The 18,218-nt window shown below is 46.0% G+C and overlaps 3 protein-coding genes across 3 annotated transcripts in view; 1 reads left to right on the plus strand and 2 right to left on the minus strand.

Moving 5' to 3' along the window:
- The window catches only part of ssx2ipa (synovial sarcoma, X breakpoint 2 interacting protein a), a 38,008-nt gene extending 36,092 nt beyond the window's left edge, over positions 1–1,916 (minus strand). The window contains exon 1 of the mRNA XM_056262907.1: positions 1,791–1,916. The gene's annotated coding sequence lies outside the window, so the exon portion shown is untranslated. The remainder of the gene's footprint in view (positions 1–1,790) is intronic.
- Positions 1–18,218, plus strand: part of tubb2 (tubulin, beta 2A class IIa) — a 278,308-nt gene that overhangs the window by 46,650 nt on the left and 213,440 nt on the right. The window lies entirely within an intron of this gene.
- The window catches only part of mcoln3a (mucolipin TRP cation channel 3a), a 29,465-nt gene continuing 16,258 nt past the window's right edge, over positions 5,012–18,218 (minus strand). The window contains exon 12 of the mRNA XM_056266527.1: positions 5,012–5,172. Coding sequence (XP_056122502.1) covers positions 5,017–5,172 — 156 coding nt within the window. The 3' untranslated portion in view covers positions 5,012–5,016. The remainder of the gene's footprint in view (positions 5,173–18,218) is intronic.

Here is an 18,218-nt window from a genome sequence, read left to right on the forward strand (position 1 = left end):
ACGTGGCATGATTGTTGGTGCCAGAAGGGCTGGTCTGAGTATTTCAGAAACTGCTAATCTACTGGGATTTTCACGCACAACCATCTCTAGGGTTTACAGAGAATGGTCCGAAAAAGAAAAAACATCCAGTGAGCGGCAGTTCTGTGGGCGGAAATGCCTTGTTGATGCCAGAGGTCAGAGGAGAATGGCCAGACTGGTTCGAGCTGATAGAAGGGCAACAGTGACTGAAATAACCACTCGTTACAACCGAGGTATGCAGCAAAGCATTTGTGAAGCCACAACACACACAACCTTGAGGCGGATGGGCTACAACAGCAGAAGACTCCACCGGGTACCACTCATCTCCACTACAAATAGGAAAAAGAGGCTACAATTTGCAAGAGCTCACCAAAATTGAACAGTTGAAGACTGGAAAAATGTTGCCTGGTCTGATGAGTCTCGATTTCTGTTGAGACATTCAGATGTTAGAGTCAGAATTTGGCGTAAACAGAATGAGAACATGGAACCATCATGCCTTGTTACCACTGTGCAGGCTGGTGGTGGTGGTGTAATGGTGTGGGGGATGTTTTCCTGGCACACTTTAGGCCCCTTAGTGCCAATTGGGCATCGTTTAAATGCCACGGCCTACCTGAGCATTGTTTCTGACCATGTCCATCCCTTTATGGCCACCATGTACCCATCCTCTGATGGCTACTTCCACCATGTCACAAAGCTCGAATCATTTCAAATTGGTTTCTTGAACATGACAATGAGTTCACTGTACTAAAATGGCCTCCACAGTCACCAGATCTCAACCCAATAGAGCATCTTTGGGATGTGGTGGAACGGGAGATTCGCATCATGGATGTGCAGCCGACAAATCTGCGGCAACTGTGTGATGCCATCATGTCAATATGGACCAAACTCCCTGAGGAATGCTTCCAGCACCTTGTTGAATCTATGCCACGAAGAATTGAGGCAGTTCTGAAGGCAAAAGGGGGTCCAACCCGTTACTAGCATGGGGTACCTAATAAAGTGGCCGGTGAGTGTACATGATATTATTAATACATAATATGTATAAAGATTCTAAAAAGTTATGGTAAGATCGTATTAAGCCAGTCCTTTAATAAAGCACACCAAGTAAAATCGTCATCTTAACTGCCTCGTAATCTTAAAACAAAATAACTTTTTTTTTATGCTTTAATTAAACATTCAGTTTACAGTGTGTAAAACAAAATAACCTCCCTCAGATTTCTCATCTCTGATGATGACGTGTTTACTGGTGCGAGGGCGGGGCAACCTGTCACTCACACGAGATCCACCAATAGCAAACCACAACCAATCAATTCCTCACAGTCAAAATCAAATGAAAACAAAAATTACATTCATTGCAAAGAAAACAAACTCAATCTATTTAATGTCAGAAACGCCCCCTGTGTGGAAAAGCTTCGAGTAACTAACTCAATTTCAGTACATTATTATTTAAAAACACCATTTGCTTCAGAAATGTTCATTTTTATCAACACTAACTTATCTGCATTCGTCCAATCTGATTCAATATTCTCAGTTCTCACTGCAACATTAACTTACTCACTAGAAAAATAACATGTTTATTTTCACTGAATGACCGTTAGCTAGCGTCCAGTGGGTCTGTTTCAGTTCTCTACCTAGACAGCATTTCTAGGCGGGTTGGAACACGTCCATTCGACCCTAGACACGCAGTCTATGTAGGAGACACACGACATTAGAGACACAGCCCGAGTTTTAACTTTAGCACAGCGCTAATAACACAGTCACACATGTTGACTTACATTAGATGCAGCTCCGCGGATCCAACCCGTCAGATGTGCTCGCGTGCTGGACTGGCTAGATTTAGATCAGAACGATCCCGAGCGAGTGTGTGAGAGACTGCAGTGCGAGTGTCGGTCACCTGCCCTGGAGCGCAGGAGATGTTTGGGTGATTTGAAGCGCACCTCCGCTCCTCCAAATAAGCAAGCACGACGCTCATTGGCCAGCCTGTTGTCAGGCAACCAGCATCTCGCCATTTCATTGGCTGGATTATCTCTCCTACCTGCCTGTAAGCAGAGCCACAACAGGTTTTTATTTTTTTTTTTTAAAAATGTTATTGCTTTAAACAACAAAAGGAAACAACATACATTTTAGAGCCAGGTGAGCAAAGACCACACACACATAAAAAAAAAAACAAGATCTTTGTATTAATCAAAGATTTTGAAGACAGTAAACAAACGAACAATCTTAATAGCTTTCCCATTAGTAGCCTACTAGCTTGGATAGTAGAAAAGTAATTTTCGAATTCTTTAAGGAATACTGACAAAGGGGGCTTTTTGTTAGAAAACTTACACTTATTATCGATGTGAAATGTGACTAATAAAATTAACAGATTAATAACAAAAGCCTCCTTAATCACACTGTTATCATACTTTGAATATCCAAAAATTACATTTTTAAAATGCAAAACAAAATTAAAGAGTACCTTTTCCTGAATAAACACGACACGCAACACGTGCCTACAGGGAACTAATGTATGGAGAAGACATGAATCATTTAAAAAATATGATAGCTGTAAATAATAATAATAATAATAATAAAAGATACACGTACATATTTTAATATTTGTATATTTTCAAGTAGCCTACAATGATTCCTCAATTTATTTAAATTAGTATATAGCCTACCTTTCATTTATTATTTCATTCACTCTTCTTTTATTAATAATTAATTATTTGTTTAAAATATTTCCTCTATAGGCTATGGTCCAAACATGTAATATTGAAAAACAAATTAAGCAACATATAAAATAAATAAAAATGAATTTATCCAACAAATATTGTTCAAACATTTAAGGTTTTAAAATAAATCTTCATGTCACACGACACAAGACAGTAATGATGTGAGGAATTACAATATAAATACAAATGCACTTTGATTATCATGTGATAAAATAGCTACATTTTACACTTCATGAGACTGTACGATGACTTTCATTTTCAGGACAGAAAACATTAGCTGTTTTATTATGTTGTGCACTTAATAGGACTCATAAATAATGTACCAACAGTTATATATTAAAAAAGACTAAATGTGTTGCTATGAATAAAACACAGGCAGGTTTAGTTATTTGCAAAAACCAAATCTGTAATCATAAATCACTGTATTGTCATAAACACAGAGGGAGAACTATTTCACCAAGCTATTTCACACAGCCTTAATGAAGCGACACACACATTTGCTTTCTTTCACCATACACGCTCATGTTGTATGCTTTTTTATTATGGTGTTTAGCCTACTGAGTTTGCTCTGTTAATATCTCTGTCTTTCGAGCGCTTTAGGACGTCCCATAGGAAAGCGTTGTGAATCCTCCTCCCCATCTCATGTGTGTGTGTGTGTCCCCTCAGGGCCTCCATACTACAGCACGCTGATAATCATAGATGTATATAATCATAGATATATCTATGGTGATAACAGCCTTCCTTGTGTTTGTGGTGTTCAGTGAACTCTTCAGTCTGCAGTGAGATCATGACTGAGGATCAGACACAGGTTTGCAGTATTTTTGAATTGAGTTTGTTTGCACCGCTGCTTTGAAATATGAAATTTGCACATTGTTTACATACCATATAGGCTTCTTCAATGATAAATGATGATAAATGGTCTCCATCCAGCAACATGATCTCTAAAACTTACATTTCCGTCAGTGGATCACAAACCTTAAAATAGAGATCAATATACTGTACAGTGTAAGTGATGTGAGATTATACTTGAGCCACGGTTAACACTGACATCTACTGGCTCTTTAGAAGAATACATTTACACAGATCCCAGCTAAACATTTACATGGCTTAACCAGAAGGTTTTAGTACTTCAGGAAGAAGTGTATCAATTTGTTCTTGAAAAAATTGCCATTTTAAAGTGAAAATGACTTGTAACCAAACATAAATAATCTCTATCGCCTCTGAAGATCGTGGTCTCAACTCCGCTAGACCAAACCAGCTTTAAAATGAACCACATAGACCATAAAATGCTTCCTCGGGTCAAGAAAACACTTCTGCTCATGCGTCCTTAACCTTACATAGGGATGTGAAGTGACCTATTGCATTCTGCTCGATTTAAGATGCATAACAGGGTTTATTGGCACGTAACACATCCTAAATAACAGAGTTGGGACAGGGCCTTAGAAGTGACCGAGAAGTGTTGTAAACTACTTGTGGCAAAAATTAACAGTGACTTTTAATACAGCAAATATTTTCAGTGTTAACACAATATAGCTCACTTCAAAATACATTAAAGATCAGCAGACAAGCTGTCAGTATATTAAGTGATGAAAAGCAGTTATTCGCCTCTCCGTCGACTTCATTCACAAACTGAAACGTTTTTATAGCACTTTATGCAATAAAGATGATTTCAAAGCAGAATCAGATCAGAAAATAATGATCAATGATGCAAACTTCAACAATAGTGTGTTTATTCATCTGAGGTCAGTTCACTGTTGATTCAGTTTAATAAATGTAGAAAGTTCATCAATTATGAGCATGTCTACAGAAGACAATAGTGTTGGTTGAGTCAGTTCACTTTCAGTGTCGATGTTGAGGACATCAGTATGACCAGTAATGATGGTGATGGGTTATTGTGTGTGTGTAAATCTCAAACTGGACATGGAAAAGGGAAGGTAATGAAAACAAAAGCTTCTCAACATGTTGTTTGCATTCAGAATAGATCCAGACAGATTCAGCCGAACAGTGATACTTCATTGGATGGCCAATTTCAAAAATATAAAATACATGTAAATACATTTATTTTGATTTGTTTCAACTGAGGTATTATGTATTTTTATTTTTAAAATACATTTTCATGTATTTATGCCCATCTTTGGGAACCAAATATAATAAATTCTACATAGTATAAAAACACATGAGTAAGTTGGGACACTTATATTACATCGAAAAAGGTTTTGGCTCCAACGTCTCGATCTTTCAGCCTTTCACGTCGATAACAAGACATGTGGCGAGAGTCTGGTGAGCGTCAGGAGCAGCAGAGGCCGGGAGCACACGGGCCGCACGAGGAGGAGGAGGAGGAGGATTCTTCATCCATCATGTACTTCCCCGAGTCCGGTGTGTCCCGGCACTCAGCGAGGAACGCCTGCAGGTCCGACAGCGGTTCTCCTCGCGTCTGGTGGTGCTGCGGTTAGAGAGAGAATGATTAGCATGGATGGCTCTGTTCACAGCAGTCAGTGTTTGGGACAAGGCTGTTACCCTTCCCTTTACCCTTCTATGAGGAACAAGCTTTGCTCAGTCTCGATTGGTAAACAACCAAATTGGCTGTTTAACTGGGGTACTTCGGGACAAAAATGTCCCGAAGCGTTTTTAAAAATTTAAAATAAAAAATTGTAGCTTCATCGGAATGGTCCGAAACTTGGTGACTTTTTTGGTACTTGGTATATGAACACCCAAAAAAATTGGGGACAGGATTTGAAAAGTCTAAGTGGTCGTAAAAAAAATAGTCACACTCAGGACCTTCGGGTCAAAAATGACCCCCATTGGAAATGAATGGGAAATTGGCAAAAATGTGAAAATACAGAGTTTTTTTTGTGCATACAATCTACCAAACAGCCAGGATGCAGAAAAAAGCACACAACAGTGAAGGGGTGAATCTCTTAAAACAATGGGTGACAAAATATTTTCCATTTGTTCTCTTTATAATGCAATGTTCAGGTTTGACTGTATTATAAAGTAAAACTGCCACTTAAAATTACCATTTAAACCAACCAAATTTTTTTTTTTTTATTATTATTAAAAAAAGACAAAAATAGTCTTTGAGAATCTGTTATTATATATTCAAATCAACAACCTGAAAAAAATTAAACAATATGTGAAAAAATCACTAAAGTGTTTCTACCATAGGTTTCTACAGAGAGCTGTAAATCCACTAGTGGTAAAAATGTGCTATTGCGTGATAAAAATGCTCAGTGTGTCCACCAGATGGCTCCGATCTCATTTCAAAAATTGCTTTCATGAGGCCTAGACTTGACTCTAAAATGAAATACAGCTTTAATAAAAAAAAAAAATGATTATATATTTATATAAATTTTCTATTATATTCAATGGGAAAAAATGGGTCTTAATTATTGCATAAATATTAATTATAAATCATAAAATTATCTCAAAACACCAAAAAAGAAAAGAAAAAATATTATTGAACAAAAATATATTTCATTGATTTTACTCAAATAAAATGTATCTTAATGCCGCCCTCCGGGTCATTTTTGAGTCTAAAATGAAGTACCCCAGAGGGTTAAATGTAAATTAATCCGGTTATTTTAAAGTAATAATTATATATTTTTCCTTGCTCTGAAAACATTTTCACTGGCCTCAACACAAAAGCCTGCTCAAAAAAATGACTTCAATTCATAAACACACTTTTGCTGGAAAATGATGGAAAACAAGGCAACACATTGCTGACCGTATTCATAAACACATTCTTACTGAAACTTTCAAGACTACAACAAAACGTTGTCGGGATAGTTCCGGTTCGCGGAAGCAATAAAAAAAAATCCTGTATTATACATTTTTCAAGGCTTGTACCTTGGAACCTATTTCCCGGTTTGCGTTCTCGAGAGGCACTGTTTTGAGCAAATGAGCGGCCGGATCGCATTAAAGCTACACTGTGTGAGATTTCCTCCCATCTAGCGGTGAAATATGATAACCAACCTTCTAGCCCCTCCCCTTCCGAGCTGTCGGGTTCCCAAACGAGTGCAAGCTAATGTCAGTAAAGTATCAGTGCTATCGTTATTCTGTGTGCTTGCCAAGAAGAAAGCAACTTCGGCGTCCCTTTTAAAAGCCTTGCTCCTCATGAGCTCTTTCCATCTTGGAAAAGCCACTCCAATGTTGACTTTGGTCTTGTTGATTTGCCTGTCGCCTTGTCGTTTTATTTCTGTCTTTCGCGTCCTTGGCGACTGGGTTACATGTCCTCGAGAATAGGCGTGATCCTCCATCTTCAACAGGCTTTCAAATCAGCCGGCAGTCACGAGTAATCTCCCCTCGCGTTCGTCACGGTGCCACTGAGTGTAAAGGCGCGAAAGGCGAAGCTTGAATTTCCAGGTATGTCCCTCTTTGGCTACTGTATTTTCAAGATGGAGGCGCAACATGGCTGCCGGTATTCGAGCGGCTCGCTCGTGTGTATTCTGAATGGCAGATTGACAGTATTTACACATGAATGAGCACATATACTTTTGAAAGAACAAAGTTTTTTTTGCGAAGAATCAACTTAAAAAATGACACATTGTAGCTTTAAGGGTTTTCTGTTAGCTAACGGCCGCTAAGTTAATAACTAATGATCGTTGCGACGAGGAAGTGAATCAATCAAAACTACTCAAATCAAAACTTTATCTGGACAATAACTTAATTCTAGAGCTGCTGTACAGCCAAAACAATCTGTTACTGTAATCTCCTATTATCACTGTAACGCTGCTGTGAAACAGTCTATATTGTTAAAAGCGCTGTGTAAATGAAGGTGACTTGACTTACTACTCTGAAACAACCAACTATTAAACCTCAGCACATAACATGAATAATACTTCCAATCATGTGCCCTAGGAACAAGCCAGCTCTGCTTTCGGACGCAGTATCAGTGTGTTAGCAGTGTGTCATGAGTGTCAGTGTGTTAGCAGTGTGTCATGAGTATCAGTGTGTTAGCAGTGTGTCATGAGTATCAGTGTGTTAGCAGTGTGTCATGAGTGTCAGTGTGTTAGCAGTGTGTCATGAGTATCAGTGTGTTAGCAGTGTGTCCCGAGTATCAGTGTGTTAGCAGTGTGTCCCGAGTATCAGTGTGTTAGCAGTGTGTCCTGAGTATCAGTGTGTTAGCAGTGTGTCCCGAGTATCAGTGTGTTAGCAGTGTGTCCCGAGTGTCAGTGTGTTAGCAGTGTGTCCCGAGTATCAGTGTGTTAGCAGTGTGTCCCGAGTATCAGTGTGTTAGCAGTGTGTCCCGAGTATCAGTGTGTTAGCAGTGTGTCCCGAGTATCAGCGTGTTAGCAGTGTGTCCCGAGTATCAGTGTGTTAGCAGTGTGTCCCGAGTATCAGTGTGTTAGCAGTGTGTCCTGAGTATCAGTGTGTTAGCAGTGTGTCCCGAGTATCAGTGTGTTAGCAGTGTGTCCCGAGTATCAGCGTGTTAGCAGTGTGTCCCGAGTATCAGTGTGTTAGCAGTGTGTCCCGAGTATCAGTGTGTTAGCAGTGTGTCCCGAGTATCAGTGTGTTAGCAGTGTGTCCCGAGTGTCAGTGTGTTAGCAGTGTGTCCCGAGTATCAGTGTGTTAGCAGTGTGTCCCGAGTGTCAGTGTGTTAGCAGTGTGTCCCGAGTATCAGTGTGTTAGCAGTGTGTCCTGAGTATCAGCGTGTTAGCAGTGTGTCCCGAGTATCAGTGTGTTAGCAGTGTGTCCCGAGTGTCAGTGTGTTAGCAGTGTGTCCCGAGTATCAGTGTGTTAGCAGTGTGTCCCGAGTATCAGCGTGTTAGCAGTGTGTCCCGAGTGTCAGTGTGTTAGCAGTGTGTCCCGAGTATCAGTGTGTTAGCAGTGTGTCCCGAGTATCAGTGTGTTAGCAGTGTGTCCCGAGTGTCAGTGTGTTAGCAGTGTGTCCCGAGTATCAGTGTGTTAGCAGTGTGTCCCGAGTATCAGTGTGTTAGCAGTGTGTCCCGAGTATCAGTGTGTTAGCAGTGTGTCCCGAGTATCAGTGTGTTAGCAGTGTGTCCCGAGTGTCAGTGTGTTAGCAGTGTGTCCCGAGTATCAGTGTGTTAGCAGTGTGTCCCGAGTATCAGTGTGTTAGCAGTGTGTCCCGAGTATCAGTGTGTTAGCAGTGTGTCCCGAGTATCAGTGTGTTAGCAGTGTGTCCCGAGTGTCAGTGTGTTAGCAGTGTGTCCCGAGTATCAGTGTGTTAGCAGTGTGTCCCGAGTATCAGCGTGTTAGCAGTGTGTCCCGAGTGTCAGTGTGTTAGCAGTGTGTCCCGAGTATCAGTGTGTTAGCAGTGTGTCCCGAGTATCAGTGTGTTAGCAGTGTGTCCCGAGTATCAGTGTGTTAGCAGTGTGTCCCGAGTGTCAGTGTGTTAGCAGTGTGTCCCGAGTGTCAGTGTGTTAGCAGTGTGTCCCGAGTATCAGTGTGTTAGCAGTGTGTCCCGAGTATCAGCGTGTTAGCAGTGTGTCCCGAGTATCAGTGTGTTAGCAGTGTGTCCCGAGTGTCAGTGTGTTAGCAGTGTGTCCCGAGTGTCAGTGTGTTAGCAGTGTGTCCCGAGTGTCAGTGTGTTAGCAGTGTGTCCCGAGTATCAGTGTGTTAGCAGTGTGTCCCGAGTATCAGTGTGTTAGCAGTGTGTCCCGAGTATCAGCGTGTTAGCAGTGTGTCCCGAGTATCAGTGTGTTAGCAGTGTGTCCCGAGTATCAGCGTGTTAGCAGTGTGTCCCGAGTGTCAGTGTGTTAGCAGTGTGTCCCGAGTATCAGTGTGTTAGCAGTGTGTCCCGAGTATCAGTGTGTTAGCAGTGTGTCCCGAGTGTCAGTGTGTTAGCAGTGTGTCCCGAGTATCAGTGTGTTAGCAGTGTGTCCCGAGTATCAGTGTGTTAGCAGTGTGTCCCGAGTATCAGTGTGTTAGCAGTGTGTCCCGAGTATCAGTGTGTTAGCAGTGTGTCCCGAGTATCAGTGTGTTAGCAGTGTGTCCCGAGTATCAGTGTGTTAGCAGTGTGTCCCGAGTATCAGTGTGTTAGCAGTGTGTCCCGAGTGTCAGTGTGTTAGCAGTGTGTCCCGAGTGTCAGCGTGTTAGCAGTGTGTCCCGAGTATCAGCGTGTTAGCAGTGTGTCCCGAGTATCAGCGTGTTAGCAGTGTGTCCCGAGTGTCAGTGTGTTAGCAGTGTGTCCCGAGTGTCAGTGTGTTAGCAGTGTGTCCCGAGTGTCAGTGTGTTAGCAGTGTGTCCTGAGTATCAGTGTGTTAGCAGTGTGTCCCGAGTATCAGTGTGTTAGCAGTGTGTCCCGAGTGTCAGTGTGTTAGCAGTGTGTCCCGAGTATCAGTGTGTTAGCAGTGTGTCCCGAGTATCAGTGTGTTAGCAGTGTGTCCCGAGTATCAGTGTGTTAGCAGTGTGTCCCGAGTATCAGTGTGTTAGCAGTGTGTTAGCAGTGTGTCCCGAGTGTCAGTGTGTTAGCAGTGTGTCCCGAGTATCAGTGTGTTAGCAGTGTGTCCCGAGTGTCAGTGTGTTAGCAGTGTGTCCCGAGTGTCAGTGTGTTAGCAGTGTGTCCCGAGTGTCAGCGTGTTAGCAGTGTGTCCCGAGTGTCAGCGTGTTAGCAGTGTGTCCCGAGTGTCAGTGTGTTAGCAGTGTGTCCCGAGTGTCAGCGTGTTAGCAGTGTGTCCCGAGTGTCAGTGTGTTAGCAGTGTGTCCCGAGTATCAGTGTGTTAGCAGTGTGTCCCGAGTGTCAGTGTGTTAGCAGTGTGTCCCGAGTATCAGTGTGTTAGCAGTGTGTCCCGAGTATCAGTGTGTTAGCAGTGTGTCCCGAGTATCAGTGTGTTAGCAGTGTGTCCCGAGTGTCAGTGTGTTAGCAGTGTGTCCCGAGTATCAGCGTGTTAGCAGTGTGTCCTGAGTATCAGTGTGTTAGCAGTGTGTCCCGAGTATCAGTGTGTTAGCAGTGTGTCCCGAGTATCAGTGTGTTAGCAGTGTGTCCCGAGTTTCAGTGTGTTAGCAGTGTGTCCTGAGTATCAGTGTGTTAGCAGTGTGTCCCGAGTATCAGTGTGTTAGCAGTGTGTCCCGAGTATCAGTGTGTTAGCAGTGTGTCCTGAGTATCAGTGTGTTAGCAGTGTGTCCCGAGTGTCAGTGTGTTAGCAGTGTGTCCCGAGTATCAGTGTGTTAGCAGTGTGTCCCGAGTATCAGTGTGTTAGCAGTGTGTCCCGAGTATCAGTGTGTTAGCAGTGTGTCCCGAGTATCAGTGTGTTAGCAGTGTGTCCCGAGTATCAGTGTGTTAGCAGTGTGTCCCGAGTATCAGTGTGTTAGCAGTGTGTCCCGAGTATCAGTGTGTTAGCAGTGTGTCCCGAGTGTCATTGTGTTAGCAGTGTGTCCCGAGTGTCAGTGTGTTAGCAGTGTGTCCCGAGTGTCAGCGTGTTAGCAGTGTGTCCCGAGTGTCAGCGTGTTAGCAGTGTGTCCCGAGTGTCAGCGTGTTAGCAGTGTGTCCCGAGTGTCAGTGTGTTAGCAGTGTGTCCCGAGTATCAGTGTGTTAGCAGTGTGTCCCGAGTATCAGTGTGTTAGCAGTGTGTCCCGAGTATCAGTGTGTTAGCAGTGTGTCCCGAGTATCAGTGTGTTAGCAGTGTGTCCCGAGTATCAGTGTGTTAGCAGTGTGTCCCGAGTATCAGTGTGTTAGCAGTGTGTCCCGAGTATCAGTGTGTTAGCAGTGTGTCCCGAGTGTCAGTGTGTTAGCAGTGTGTCCCGAGTGTCAGTGTGTTAGCAGTGTGTCCCGAGTGTCAGTGTGTTAGCAGTGTGTCCCGAGTATCAGCGTGTTAGCAGTGTGTCCCGAGTATCAGCGTGTTAGCAGTGTGTCCCGAGTGTCAGTGTGTTAGCAGTGTGTCCCGAGTGTCAGTGTGTTAGCAGTGTGTCCCGAGTATCAGTGTGTTAGCAGTGTGTCCCGAGTGTCAGTGTGTTAGCAGTGTGTCCCGAGTGTCAGTGTGTTAGCAGTGTGTCCCGAGTATCAGCGTGTTAGCAGTGTGTCCCGAGTATCAGTGTGTTAGCAGTGTGTCCCGAGTATCAGCGTGTTAGCAGTGTGTCCCGAGTGTCAGTGTGTTAGCAGTGTGTCCCGAGTGTCAGTGTGTTAGCAGTGTGTCCCGAGTGTCAGTGTGTTAGCAGTGTGTCCCGAGTGTCAGTGTGTTAGCAGTGTGTCCCGAGTGTCAGTGTGTTAGCAGTGTGTCCCGAGTATCAGTGTGTTAGCAGTGTGTCCCGAGTATCAGTGTGTTAGCAGTGTGTCCCGAGTATCAGTGTGTTAGCAGTGTGTTAGCAGTGTGTCCCGAGTGTCAGTGTGTTAGCAGTGTGTCCCGAGTATCAGTGTGTTAGCAGTGTGTCCCGAGTGTCAGTGTGTTAGCAGTGTGTCCCGAGTGTCAGTGTGTTAGCAGTGTGTCCCGAGTATCAGCGTGTTAGCAGTGTGTCCCGAGTGTCAGTGTGTTAGCAGTGTGTCCCGAGTATCAGTGTGTTAGCAGTGTGTCCCGAGTATCAGTGTGTTAGCAGTGTGTCCCGAGTGTCAGTGTGTTAGCAGTGTGTCCCGAGTATCAGTGTGTTAGCAGTGTGTCCCGAGTATCAGCGTGTTAGCAGTGTGTCCCGAGTATCAGCGTGTTAGCAGTGTGTCCCGAGTATCAGCGTGTTAGCAGTGTGTCCCGAGTATCAGCGTGTTAGCAGTGTGTCCCGAGTTTCAGTGTGTTAGCAGTGTGTCCCGAGTATCAGTGTGTTAGCAGTGTGTCCCGAGTATCAGTGTGTTAGCAGTGTGTCCCGAGTATCAGTGTGTTAGCAGTGTGTCCTGAGTATCAGTGTGTTAGCAGTGTGTCCCGAGTGTCAGTGTGTTAGCAGTGTGTCCCGAGTATCAGTGTGTTAGCAGTTTGTCCCGAGTATCAGTGTGTTAGCAGTGTGTCCCGAGTATCAGTGTGTTAGCAGTGTGTCCCGAGTATCAGTGTGTTAGCAGTGTGTCCCGAGTGTCAGTGTGTTAGCAGTGTGTCCCGAGTGTCAGTGTGTTAGCAGTGTGTCCCGAGTGTCAGTGTGTTAGCAGTGTGTCCCGAGTGTCAGTGTGTTAGCAGTGTGTCCCGAGTATCAGTGTGTTAGCAGTGTGTCCCGAGTATCAGTGTGTTAGCAGTGTGTCCCGAGTATCAGTGTGTTAGCAGTGTGTCCCGAGTATCAGTGTGTTAGCAGTGTGTCCCGAGTATCAGTGTGTTAGCAGTGTGTCCCGAGTATCAGTGTGTTAGCAGTGTGTCCCGAGTGTCAGTGTGTTAGCAGTGTGTCCCGAGTGTCAGTGTGTTAGCAGTGTGTCCCGAGTATCAGCGTGTTAGCAGTGTGTCCCGAGTATCAGCGTGTTAGCAGTGTGTCCCGAGTATCAGCGTGTTAGCAGTGTGTCCCGAGTATCAGCGTGTTAGCAGTGTGTCCCGAGTATCAGCGTGTTAGCAGTGTGTCCCGAGTGTCAGCGTGTTAGCAGTGTGTCCCGAGTGTCAGCGTGTTAGCAGTGTGTCCCGAGTATCAGTGTGTTAGCAGTGTGTCCCGAGTATCAGTGTGTTAGCAGTGTGTCCCGAGTATCAGTGTGTTAGCAGTGTGTCCCGAGTATCAGTGTGTTAGCAGTGTGTCCCGAGTATCAGTGTGTTAGCAGTGTGTCCCGAGTATCAGTGTGTTAGCAGTGTGTCCCGAGTATCAGTGTGTTAGCAGTGTGTCCCGAGTATCAGTGTGTTAGCAGTGTGTCCCGAGTATCAGTGTGTTAGCAGTGTGTCCCGAGTATCAGTGTGTTAGCAGTGTGTCCCGAGTATCAGTGTGTTAGCAGTGTGTCCCGAGTATCAGTGTGTTAGCAGTGTGTCCCGAGTATCAGTGTGTTAGCAGTGTGTCCCGAGTATCAGTGTGTTAGCAGTGTGTCCCGAGTATCAGTGTGTTAGCAGTGTGTCCCGAGTATCAGTGTGTTAGCAGTGTGTCCCGAGTATCAGCGTGTTAGCAGTGTGTCCCGAGTATCAGCGTGTTAGCAGTGTGTCCCGAGTATCAGCGTGTTAGCAGTGTGTCCCGAGTGTCAGCGTGTTAGCAGTGTGTCCCGAGTATCAGCGTGTTAGCAGTGTGTCCCGAGTGTCAGTGTGTTAGCAGTGTGTCCCGAGTATCAGCGTGTTAGCAGTGTGTCCCGAGTGTCAGCGTGTTAGCAGTGTGTCCCGAGTGTCAGCGTGTTAGCAGTGTGTCCCGAGTATCAGTGTGTTAGCAGTGTGTCCCGAGTGTCAGTGTGTTAGCAGTGTGTCCCGAGTGTCAGTGTGTTAGCAGTGTGTCCCGAGTGTCAGTGTGTTAGCAGTGTGTCCCGAGTATCAGTGTGTTAGCAGTGTGTCCCGAGTATCAGTGTGTTAGCAGTGTGTCCCGAGTGTCAGTGTGTTAGCAGTGTGTCCCGAGTGTCAGTGTGTTAGCAGTGTGTCCCGAGTGTCAGTGTGTTAGCAGTGTGTCCCGAGTATCAGTGTGTTAGCAGTGTGTCCCGAGTATCAGTGTGTTAGCAGTGTGTCCCGAGTATCAGTGTGTTAGCAGTGTGTCCCGAGTATCAGTGTGTTAGCAGTGTGTCCCGAGTGTCAGTGTGTTAGCAGTGTGTCCCGAGTGTCAGTGTGTTAGCAGTGTGTCCCGAGTATCAGCGTGTTAGCAGTGTGTCCCGAGTATCAGTGTGTTAGCAGTGTGTCCCGAGTATCAGCGTGTTAGCAGTGTGTCCCGAGTGTCAGTGTGTTAGCAGTGTGTCCCGAGTGTCAGTGTGTTAGCAGTGTGTCCCGAGTGTCAGTGTGTTAGCAGTGTGTCCCGAGTGTCAGTGTGTTAGCAGTGTGTCCCGAGTGTCAGTGTGTTAGCAGTGTGTCCCGAGTATCAGTGTGTTAGCAGTGTGTCCCGAGTATCAGTGTGTTAGCAGTGTGTCCCGAGTATCAGTGTGTTAGCAGTGTGTTAGCAGTGTGTCCCGAGTGTCAGTGTGTTAGCAGTGTGTCCCGAGTATCAGTGTGTTAGCAGTGTGTCCCGAGTGTCAGTGTGTTAGCAGTGTGTCCCGAGTGTCAGTGTGTTAGCAGTGTGTCCCGAGTATCAGCGTGTTAGCAGTGTGTCCCGAGTGTCAGTGTGTTAGCAGTGTGTCCCGAGTATCAGTGTGTTAGCAGTGTGTCCCGAGTATCAGTGTGTTAGCAGTGTGTCCCGAGTGTCAGTGTGTTAGCAGTGTGTCCCGAGTATCAGTGTGTTAGCAGTGTGTCCCGAGTATCAGCGTGTTAGCAGTGTGTCCCGAGTATCAGCGTGTTAGCAGTGTGTCCCGAGTATCAGCGTGTTAGCAGTGTGTCCCGAGTGTCAGTGTGTTAGCAGTGTGTCCCGAGTTTCAGTGTGTTAGCAGTGTGTCCCGAGTATCAGTGTGTTAGCAGTGTGTCCCGAGTATCAGTGTGTTAGCAGTGTGTCCCGAGTATCAGTGTGTTAGCAGTGTGTCCTGAGTATCAGTGTGTTAGCAGTGTGTCCCGAGTGTCAGTGTGTTAGCAGTGTGTCCCGAGTATCAGTGTGTTAGCAGTTTGTCCCGAGTATCAGTGTGTTAGCAGTGTGTCCCGAGTATCAGTGTGTTAGCAGTGTGTCCCGAGTATCAGTGTGTTAGCAGTGTGTCCCGAGTGTCAGTGTGTTAGCAGTGTGTCCCGAGTGTCAGTGTGTTAGCAGTGTGTCCCGAGTGTCAGTGTGTTAGCAGTGTGTCCCGAGTGTCAGTGTGTTAGCAGTGTGTCCCGAGTATCAGTGTGTTAGCAGTGTGTCCCGAGTATCAGTGTGTTAGCAGTGTGTCCCGAGTATCAGTGTGTTAGCAGTGTGTCCCGAGTATCAGTGTGTTAGCAGTGTGTCCCGAGTATCAGTGTGTTAGCAGTGTGTCCCGAGTATCAGTGTGTTAGCAGTGTGTCCCGAGTGTCAGTGTGTTAGCAGTGTGTCCCGAGTGTCAGTGTGTTAGCAGTGTGTCCCGAGTATCAGCGTGTTAGCAGTGTGTCCCGAGTATCAGCGTGTTAGCAGTGTGTCCCGAGTATCAGCGTGTTAGCAGTGTGTCCCGAGTATCAGCGTGTTAGCAGTGTGTCCCGAGTATCAGCGTGTTAGCAGTGTGTCCCGAGTGTCAGCGTGTTAGCAGTGTGTCCCGAGTGTCAGCGTGTTAGCAGTGTGTCCCGAGTGTCAGCGTGTTAGCAGTGTGTCCCGAGTATCAGTGTGTTAGCAGTGTGTCCCGAGTATCAGTGTGTTAGCAGTGTGTCCCGAGTATCAGTGTGTTAGCAGTGTGTCCCGAGTATCAGTGTGTTAGCAGTGTGTCCCGAGTATCAGTGTGTTAGCAGTGTGTCCCGAGTATCAGTGTGTTAGCAGTGTGTCCCGAGTATCAGTGTGTTAGCAGTGTGTCCCGAGTATCAGTGTGTTAGCAGTGTGTCCCGAGTATCAGTGTGTTAGCAGTGTGTCCCGAGTATCAGTGTGTTAGCAGTGTGTCCCGAGTATCAGTGTGTTAGCAGTGTGTCCCGAGTATCAGTGTGTTAGCAGTGTGTCCCGAGTATCAGTGTGTTAGCAGTGTGTCCCGAGTATCAGTGTGTTAGCAGTGTGTCCCGAGTATCAGTGTGTTAGCAGTGTGTCCCGAGTATCAGTGTGTTAGCAGTGTGTCCCGAGTATCAGCGTGTTAGCAGTGTGTCCCGAGTATCAGCGTGTTAGCAGTGTGTCCCGAGTATCAGCGTGTTAGCAGTGTGTCCCGAGTGTCAGCGTGTTAGCAGTGTGTCCCGAGTATCAGCGTGTTAGCAGTGTGTCCCGAGTGTCAGTGTGTTAGCAGTGTGTCCCGAGTATCAGCGTGTTAGCAGTGTGTCCCGAGTGTCAGCGTGTTAGCAGTGTGTCCCGAGTGTCAGCGTGTTAGCAGTGTGTCCCGAGTATCAGTGTGTTAGCAGTGTGTCCCGAGTGTCAGTGTGTTAGCAGTGTGTCCCGAGTGTCAGTGTGTTAGCAGTGTGTCCCGAGTGTCAGTGTGTTAGCAGTGTGTCCCGAGTATCAGTGTGTTAGCAGTGTGTCCCGAGTATCAGTGTGTTAGCAGTGTGTCCCGAGTGTCAGTGTGTTAGCAGTGTGTCCCGAGTGTCAGCGTGTTAGCAGTGTGTCCCGAGTATCAGTGTGTTAGCAGTGTGTCCCGAGTGTCAGTGTGTTAGCAGTGTGTCCCGAGTGTCAGTGTGTTAGCAGTGTGTCCCGAGTATCAGTGTGTTAGCAGTGTGTCCCGAGTATCAGTGTGTTAGCAGTGTGTCCCGAGTATCAGTGTGTTAGCAGTGTGTCCCGAGTATCAGTGTGTTAGCAGTGTGTCCCGAGTGTCAGTGTGTTAGCAGTGTGTCCCGAGTGTCAGTGTGTTAGCAGTGTGTCCCGAGTGTCAGTGTGTTAGCAGTGTGTCCCGAGTATCAGTGTGTTAGCAGTGTGTCCCGAGTATCAGTGTGTTAGCAGTGTGTCCCGAGTATCAGTGTGTTAGCAGTGTGTCCCGAGTATCAGTGTGTTAGCAGTGTGTCCTGAGTGTCAGTGTGTTAGCAGTGTGTCCCGAGTATCAGTGTGTTAGCAGTGTGTCCCGAGTGTCAGTGTGTTAGCAGTGTGTCCCGAGTGTCAGTGTGTTAGCAGTGTGTCCCGAGTATCAGTGTGTTAGCAGTGTGTCCCGAGTATCAGCGTGTTAGCAGTGTGTCCCGAGTATCAGTGTGTTAGCAGTGTGTCCCGTGTGTTAGCAGTGTGTCCCGAGTATCAGTGTGTTAGCAGTGTGTCCCGAGTGTCAGTGTGTTAGCAGTGTGTCCCGAGTATCAGCGTGTTAGCAGTGTGTCCCGAGTATCAGCGTGTTAGCAGTGTGTCCCGAGTATCAGTGTGTTAGCAGTGTGTCCCGAGTGTCAGTGTGTTAGCAGTGTGTTCCGAGTGTCAGTGTGTTAGCAGTGTGTCCCGAGTGTCAGTGTGTTAGCAGTGTGTCCCGAGTGTCAGTGTGTTAGCAGTGTGTCCCGAGTATCAGTGTGTTAGCAGTGTGTCCCGAGTGTCAGTGTGTTAGCAGTGTGTCCCGAGTGTCAGTGTGTTAGCAGTGTGTCCCGAGTATCAGTGTGTTAGCAGTGTGTCCTGAGTATCAGTGTGTTAGCAGTGTGTTAGCAGTGTGTCCCGAGTGTCAGTGTGTTAGCAGTGTGTCCCGAGTATCAGTGTGTTAGCAGTGTGTCCCGAGTATCAATGTGTTAGCAGTGTGTCCCGAGTATCAGTGTGTTAGCAGTGTGTCCCGAGTGTCAGTGTGTTAGCAGTGTGTCCCGAGTGTCAGTGTGTTAGCAGTGTGTCCCGAGTATCAGTGTGTTAGCAGTGTGTCCCGAGTATCAGTGTGTTAGCAGTGTGTCCCGAGTATCAGTGTGTTAGCAGTGTGTCCCGAGTATCAGTGTGTTAGCAGTGTGTCCCGAGTATCAGTGTGTTAGCAGTGTGTCCCGAGTGTCAGTGTGTTAGCAGTGTGTCCCGAGTATCAGTGTGTTAGCAGTGTGTCCCGAGTGTCAGTGTGTTAGCAGTGTGTCCCGAGTGTCAGTGTGT

Source organism: Rhinichthys klamathensis, unplaced genomic scaffold (genome assembly GCF_029890125.1).
Source record: "Rhinichthys klamathensis goyatoka isolate OS25496 unplaced genomic scaffold, OSU_Roscu_1.1 h1tg000011l_1, whole genome shotgun sequence".
Classification (NCBI taxonomy): Eukaryota; Metazoa; Chordata; class Actinopteri; order Cypriniformes; family Leuciscidae; genus Rhinichthys; species Rhinichthys klamathensis.